The 8321-nt window shown below is 43.2% G+C and overlaps 1 protein-coding gene across 1 annotated transcript in view; it reads right to left on the bottom strand.

Annotated features, from left to right (window-relative positions):
* Positions 1-1021: 1021 nt before the first annotated feature.
* WDR48 (WD repeat domain 48) overlaps positions 1022-8321 on the bottom strand; it is a 55845-nt gene continuing 48545 nt past the window's right edge. The window contains exon 19 of the mRNA XM_082257797.1: positions 1022-1603. Within this exon, the coding sequence (XP_082113923.1) occupies positions 1508-1603 (96 nt within the window). The 3' untranslated portion in view covers positions 1022-1507. The remainder of the gene's footprint in view (positions 1604-8321) is intronic.

Raw genomic sequence — 8321 nt, 5'->3', positions numbered from 1 at the left:
TTTGTATCTCCATCTAATTAACCCAATTCTATATTAAATGCTATGATATAAATAAAATTTTGCTTAAATGATAGCAAAAGAAGGCCATAGATGAGCCAGTTTTTTTGGTTGAAAAATTGACAGGATTCCCCCATCCACACATTCGATGTGGATGGGGGAATGCTCCCGCTGTGTCATTATATTCTGACAGTGGGGAGACTTCCTGTATATAGCCTGCAGCGCTGATCGAGTGGAAATTTTCTAGCAGGGTGGCAGTACAGAAGTCGATCAATACAACCACAGTGTCCATATATGGATAGTAATTTGTTCGGTCCCTGCTAAACCGTCTGTATTTCAATCCATCTATGGGCAGCTTCACCCTTGCAGGTACCCCTTTGCCTGAATTGTTTTTCCTTATTCATCCGGCTTGTGTCCACTGAATGATTGTGTACAATGAATACTTAAAGGCATATAATGGCTCTGATACAAAGATTTTAAATGCTTTCTACAGATATACAGTATCTACATCCATCAGACAACTGCCTCCTTGGCAACAAATCAGTTTTGATTTGGCTTAATAAAAGTAGTGCAAATTTAAAATTGACAACATGTAAAGTGCAATAATCCATAACAGCTAAACAGATTTCCTATAACTGCAATCAAGAGAATGTATTTAAATCTGATTGGCTGGCAGGGGTTACAAAACTTTGTACCATGCTCGTGTACTTTGCGCTGCCTTATTGAGGCCTGTATGTGAAAGAGATATTATTGTAGTAAGCATGTACAAATCTCCAGTGCAATTGAACCCAAGAGGTAAATGGGAAAACAAAACACTATTACTATTGCTATTTACAAGGATAAGGATATCACACTGCTTCATACCTTATAATGTCATACTGTCAGAAAAGTGGAGTTGTCTTTCAGTATACCCAGTCTATGCCAACATAAGAGGCAGCCATTGTGTGGCACATGAAAACGCAGCTTGTCAATTCACCAGGAACCCAATAAGCTTCCTGTTAATTAAAAAATGAAACTAAAACAGCTGAATAGCCTATACAATGGCTGCCCACCAGGGAACAATTCAAAATAACCCCCCTTCATAGGGACTGTAGAATACCTTGCTGAACTGGACAGTTAAAACTACTACCTGCAGACTGGAATGTACTTAGACACACATGGTGCAAGGGGCAGGGAACTTACACCAACAAGCTCTTCTGAAAGACAGAAACTCAGAGCTTAAAGACTCTTGGGACAGATGAGCAGAGGAAGCATTACAAAGTGCGTATCAAAGACTTTGTACATTAAAACACAAACAAAATAACGTTGGGCTGCCTTCGTTTTCTGGATCCTTCAGGTAACTCAAGTAACTACAGCAGAGTCAGTGGGTAATTGCTTATTTGTTAGATTAACTAAGCATACATATGGATGCCCATACTGGCTCTGTGTTCAAGAGTTCAGCAGGCTTCTATACAGTACTAATGTTGAATCCAGACGAGTAATGTCAGTTTAGTCACTCCTTGGATTTCTTTCACGTGGATTTCTGGCGGTAGTGGAGGGTCAGATCACCTCCACTCTTCCAGATGAAATGTTTCACAGTCCTCAGGTCCATATTAGGATCTAAAATCTGCAGAAAACAAGACAGGCATGAGAACATGAATGCAAGTAAGTGAAAGGAATTCTCCTAAAAAGAAACATATTGAGATCAAGAAAGAAACATATTGAGATCGAAACTATCAATCTTGTCTTCTTAAAAGGCTAATCCCCTGGCCGTCATAGTGACATTTAAGGGCGTTGTACCCTTTCAAATTTTTTCATTGATTTAACTAGTTATTAGTGCAAGTAATATACAGTGGGTACGGAAAGTATTCAGACCCCCTTAAATTTTTCACTCTTTGTTATATTGCAGCCATTTGCTAAAATCATTTAAGTTCATTCTTCTTCCTCATGAATGTACACATAGCACCCCATACTGACAGAAAAACACAGAATTGTTGACATTGTTGCAGATTTATTAAAAAAGAAAAACTGAAATATCACATGGTCCTAAGTATTCAGACCCTTTGCTCAGTATTTAGTAGAAGCCCCCTTTTGATCTAATACAGCCAGGAGTCTTTTTGGGAAAGATGCAACAAGTCTTTCACACCTGGATTTGGGGATCCTCTGCCATTCCTCCTTGCAGATCCTCTCCAGTTCTGTCAGGTTGGATGGTAAACGTTGGTGGACAGCCATTTTTAGGTCTCTCCAGAAATGCTCAATTGGGTTTAAGTCAGGGCTCTGGCTGGGCCATTCAAGAACAGTCACGGAGTTGTTGTGAAGCCACTCCTTCGTTTTTTTAGCTGTGTGCTTAGGGTCATTGTCTTGTTGGAAGGTAAACCTTCGGCCCAGTCTGAGGTCCAGAGCACTCTGGAGAAGGTTTTTGTCCAGGATATCCCTGTACTTGGCCGCATTCATCTTTCCCTCAATTGCAACCAGTCATCCTGTCCCTGCAGCTGAAAAACACCCCCACAGCATGATGCTGCCACCACCATGCTTCACTGTTGGGACTGTATTGGACAGGTGATGAGCAGTGCCTGGTTTTCTCCACACATACCGCTTAGAATTAAGGCCAAAAAGTTCTATTTTGGTCTCATCAGACCAGAGAATCTTATTTCTCACCATCTTGGAGTCCTTCAGGTGTTTTTTAGCAAACTCCATGCGGGCTTTCATGTGTCTTACACTGAGGAGAGGCTTCCGTCGGGCCACTCTGCCATAAAGCCCCGACTGGTGGAGGGCTGCAGTAATGGTTGACTTTCTACAACTTTCTCCCATCTCCTGACTGCATCTCTGGAGCTCAGCCACAGTGATCTTTGGGTTCTTCTTTACCTCTCTCACCAAGGCTCTTCTCCCCCGATAGCTCAGTTTGGCTGGACGGCCAGCTCTAGGAAGGGTTCTGGTCGTCCCAAACGTCTTCCATTTGAGGATTATGTAGGCCACTGTGCTCATAGGAACCTTAAGTGCAGCAGAAATCTTTTTGTAACCTTGGCCAGATCTGTGCCTTGCCACAATTCTGTCTCTGAGCTCTTCAGGCAGTTCCTTTGATCTCATGATTCTCATTTGCTCTGACATGCATTGTGATCTGGAAGGTCTTATATAGACAGGTGTGTGGCTTTCCTAATCAAGTCCAATCAGTATAATCAAACACAGCTGGACTCAAATGAAGGTGTAGAACCATCTCAAGGATGATCAGAAGAAATGGAAAGCACCTAAGTTAAATATATGAGTGTCACAGCAAAGGGTCTGAATACTTAGGACCATGTGATATTTCAGTTTTTCTTTTTTAATAAATCTGCAACAATGTCAACAATTCTGTGTTTTTCTGTCAGTATGGTGTGCTTTGTGTACATTTATGAGGAAGAAGAATGAACTTAAATGATTTTAGCAAATGGCTGCAATATAACAAAGAGTGAAAAAATTAAGGGGGTCTGAATACTTTCCGTACCCACTGTATCTGTGTTTGTTTGCCTTACACTGTAATGATGGGCTCAAATGTGGTTGCAGTGTCATGGCTGATCGATTTCCTTTTGTACGTGTATTGCTTCAACTAGCTGGTCTCTATGTGCCAAGGGAACAGAAATACTTCCTGTTCTGGGTCACTCGGAGTCCAATCCATGCCCCAATATCCCCTGTGTATTGCATTAGCAATGTGGGAGTGCTAATGTGATGAAACGCATCATTTCCAGCTGCATGAGTGAGTTCTGTGCATCTGTGAATGGTCTGCCTGCCTGTGTCTGTCTCAGGTCTAATTACTGACAGGGCCATCTAATGTGGGGCAAAAGGGGCAGCTGCCCTGAGCCAAGACATTGTTGGGGGACCCAAGGCAGTTGCCCCTTGAGCCTGCACTGCCCATACTGGCAGGAATCCTAGTACTGTAATTCCCAAAAATTAGAGCCGCGGTCAGGACAGCACATTGCGGTTCACTGTATTAGGGATTGCTACCCCCTGTGCACAGACTGGATTCTCCGCACCCCTGTACCTCCCCCTACTTCGCTCCCCCGTTGTTTTGCAGGCACTCTACTGATAGAGCGAAGGGACATCCCTTAGGAGGAGCCTCCTGGCTATTGATGTTTGAGTGGGCGGAATGGGGATGTGCTCGGTCTATCAGATCGCGCCCGCCGGGAAGAGTGTGGTGTGACAGCGAGCTGAAGAGAGGGAGCCGAGTCCTGAGCTATTGTGTCTGGAGATAAACTCATCTGCAAGCACCTCTATGCTAAGTCTGATACGTTTCACAGCTTAGTATAGAAGCACTGCCCTGATAGCTGAAAAATGGGAACATGGCATCTTTTTCATGTAGCAATGAGTGAAATTGAGCTCATTAATAATTGCCACTGCCTCCAGGTTTTTACTGCCCCCTGGTGTGTTCCCTTCGAACCCCCATGTGTGTTCCCTCCCATCCCCGGTACTGTGCCCTCCTGCCAACCCTGTGCTGTGCCCTCCTGACCCCAGTACTGTGCCCTCCTAAACCCCCGGGTGTGTGTCCTTCCAGCCCCTGTACTGTTCCCTCCTGTCCCACATATTGTGCCTTCCTGCCCCCCCACACTGTGCCCTTCTGCCCCCCCTGTACTTTGCCCCCACTCCCTACACTGTGCCCTGCTGACCCCCCTGTAATGTTCCCGCTTGACCCCGTCCTCTGCCCTTGTGACGCTCTAGTCTTTTGCCCTAGTGTCTCCCAGTCCTCTGCCATGCTGATCCCTGTACACTGTCCTACGTTTTAATGACTTACACAGCTCTACATCCCACTGACACCTGTACACCGTCTTGTTGCTCCCAATCCTCTGCCCTACTGACCCCCTATCCTCTGTCCTGTCAACTCCTGTCCTCTGCCTCGTTGACCCCTGTCCTCTGTACACTGCCCTACATCCTACTGGCCTCTGCAGACTGCCTTACATACTACTGACCTCTGTACACAATTCTGACCTTTGTACACAGCCCTACTTACTAGTGACCTCGATACACTGTCCTACAGCATACTGACCTCTGTACACTGCCCTACTTACTACTGACCTCTGTACACTGCCCTTCATACTACTGACCTCTGTACACTGCCCTTCATACTACTGACCTCTGTACACTGCCCTTCATACTACTGACCTCTGTACACCGCTCTACACAATTCTGACCTCTGTACACTGCTCTACACAATTCTGACCACTGTAGCACTGCCCTGGATCCTAAGGCTTGGTTTATACTTGAGCGGGTTTGCGGCACACATCTGCTAGGCACGACAGCCCAATAATTGTTTCTGTGTTGTCCGGAAAAAAAATGTTGCTTGCACCTTTTTCAAAATGCAGTCACAGGGAAATTGCATGGTGCTTTTGCACCATGTGATTTCCCTGTGGTTTCCGCACATGCACTATAGGTTGAGATGCATGGGGGTGCCATTAAAAATGAATGGCAGCCCCATGTGTCTCTACAGAACAGCATGCTTTGGCTGTGTGTGGTTGCGGATGCAGGAACAGCTGCGATAACTGCACCCGCAACCACCTGCTACAGTGTGAATCTAGCCCAATGCCCATAAACTTTCCTAAATGTTTGTGCAATACAAGCCACTATTTTTTTTATGCCACTTTCTCTGCCAGAGGTCCTGGTGTGTGTTCTGCTCCTAGTGTGCATGTACCCTTAACCACTTGAGCTGCAGAGGGTTTTACCCCCTTCGTGATCAGGCCATTTTTTGCTATTCAGCACTTTGCTATTTTAACTGGTAATTGCGCAATCATGCAACGCTGTACCCAAATTAAATTTATGGGGTTTTTTTTTTTACACATATAGAGCTTTCTTTTAGTGGTATTCAATCACCTTGGGTTTATTATTTTTTGCGATATAAATAAAAAATGACTGAAAATTATGAAAGAAAAACAATTTTTATTTTCTGCTACAAAACATATCCAATTTAATTTTTTTTTTTTTAAATCATATTTTTTCATACATTCTGGCAAATATGTATTCTGCTACATGTCTGATAAAAATCCCAATAAGTGTGTATTGATTGGTTTGAATAAAAGTTATAATGCCTACAAACTATCACCAGTGACAATAATACAGTGATCAGTAATAATATTATACACGGTTACTGTAGTAATGACGCTGGCTGGGAAGAGGTTAACATCTAGGGAGATCAAGGGGTTAAATGTGTGCCTAACTATGTGTAATATGTGTAAAGTGAGCTGCTTTTTACTAATGATCTCTCAGTTTCTTATCCGTTATTTACAGACAGGAGAACCTGACAGATCGTTCGCTCTTACAGAGCTCTGGGTTGTGCTTGGACACAGCTGATTAGCAGGTCCCGGCTGTGAATCATTAGCCGGGATTTGCTGACAGGCTCCCGCAGTGTACACTGACAGTGGGTGCACATACGTGCACCCTAAACCTGGAAGCAGGCATTTTTTTTTTTTTTTTTTTTAGGTACGTAGCTTTGCCTGTGCGGGCTGCCCGTCTGCAGTACGTTGAAAGCAGGCAGTCCGCACATGGTTATTGTAGGCCATGTTTATATTGTTACAATGACACTTTTCTGTTATTATATTTAGCAAATTGTTCTTCATGTTTTCCCTACTTTTTATTGGAAAGTGCAAGAAATATCACTTGACCCATAGTGTTATCTTATTGGTATTTTGATGTTGTTGTGAATATTCTTGATCCCCATGGTCTCCTGGTCTTGTAGTGTAATTTAACAAAAATGAAAACTGAAGCTCCACAACACTGCTAAGAGGCCCAGATATAACTTTGTGTGCCTTATTTTTGGATCGTCCCCCTGACTTTTATTGGGGAAAGTTGTATCTGGACCTCTTAGTAGTGGTGTGTTCTCTTCCATGTTTAGGTAGATCTTCACCTCTCAAAGGTTGCGTACCATTGCCTTTAGAGTAAAACAGTATATATATGTATATATATATATATATATATCTGACATATTTGTACATTGTATTCATCCTGCCTCTTCTTCAGAGTGAGCAATTGTAAATTATATAATCGATCATCATAGCGGAGGTCCTCCATCACCCTTTTCTAAACTCTAATTCAAGTAGTTGCTCCTGAGGACTGGTGACTAAATCTGAACTGCATATTCCAGATGAGGAAAAGGGGTAGAATAATTGATTTACCTCTGGAATGTATGCCTTTTATACTGTATGAGAGTATTCTGCTGGCTTTGCTAGCTGTGGCTTGGCATTGCACGTTATTGCCAAGTCTGTAATATTTTTCTGGCGTGCAAGTTTGGTACCAATTTTGTGTTTGCCAACATGTTTTTGGTGAGCAAGTATGGCACTCATTGTTTCTCTGCAGGCATGTGTGATAAATAAATGAATTATAAAAGGATAAAAATGGATAAAAGGCTATAAGACTTTCAGAAACTGATCAGTAAGCAGTAATAATGTGCATTACCTCTATCGACCAATCAGTGAGCAATAATGATGCACGGTAGCCTACAGCTACCGTTCAATTAGCAGTAAAGATGTGCAGTAACCTCTGGCAAACAATGGGTGAGCAGTAATAATGTGCAGTAACCTCTGGCATCCAAATCAGCGTTAAGGATGTGCAGTAACCCATAGCAACCAGTGAGCCAGGACCAGTTTTTAGGATGTTGGGGCGGTGAGCGAAATCGCATAGGGGTGGGGGGCCCAAGAAAATGTTTACCCAGGGTCCAATCAATAATAAAGACGGCCCTGATTACTGCATAGCTCTAACTTGTATAAGCACTAGACCGATATTCAGGGATTAGTGGCTTCGTCACAGGAAGTCCCAGGTCTCATACAAAAGACAGAGGTCATACATTAACCTGTGCAATGCCATACCAAATGCCTTATGATTCAAACAGAATCCTCTGACACAAGAATGTGAAAATATACTTTAGTATATACTGTGTGTATAGGGCGACAAATGACACCATCATACTACATGATCAGTGCGCAACTTATGCAGGTGAAAAACACAAGGTGCACAAAGGAATATTTACCAGGTCTATTTTTTCCCGATTCACTAGTTAAGTTCAAGTTTTCAGATCAGGACTTCTGGCTTTCCTGTTCCGTGAGCAAGTTACCAGTTCATGCCTCAAAGTACTGAAGCCAATGACAGCCAAAGAACTAGCATTTTCAAAAGAAGGGAAGCATTGGCAGCACCCCTATTTTATTCTCAGCATGCGTTTCCTGTAATGGGACATGGTTTAACGCAATGAAGATGTTGCTAAAGGGCAAGATATGTTCATGCAGTGGCAGAGAGCACTACAAAAATAAAACACCACCACCCCATTGCCATAGCATGGGGCAGGTAGCTCACTACAGGCTCCCGTTTTCTTCTGTCACAGCACAGGATACTAA

Source organism: Pelophylax lessonae, assembly GCF_965119305.1.
Source record: "Pelophylax lessonae genome assembly, chromosome: 5".
In the NCBI taxonomy this organism is placed as follows: Eukaryota; Metazoa; Chordata; class Amphibia; order Anura; family Ranidae; genus Pelophylax; species Pelophylax lessonae.
The sequence above is the reverse complement of the archived record's forward strand: the minus strand, read 5'-3'. Positions and strand labels throughout refer to the sequence as shown.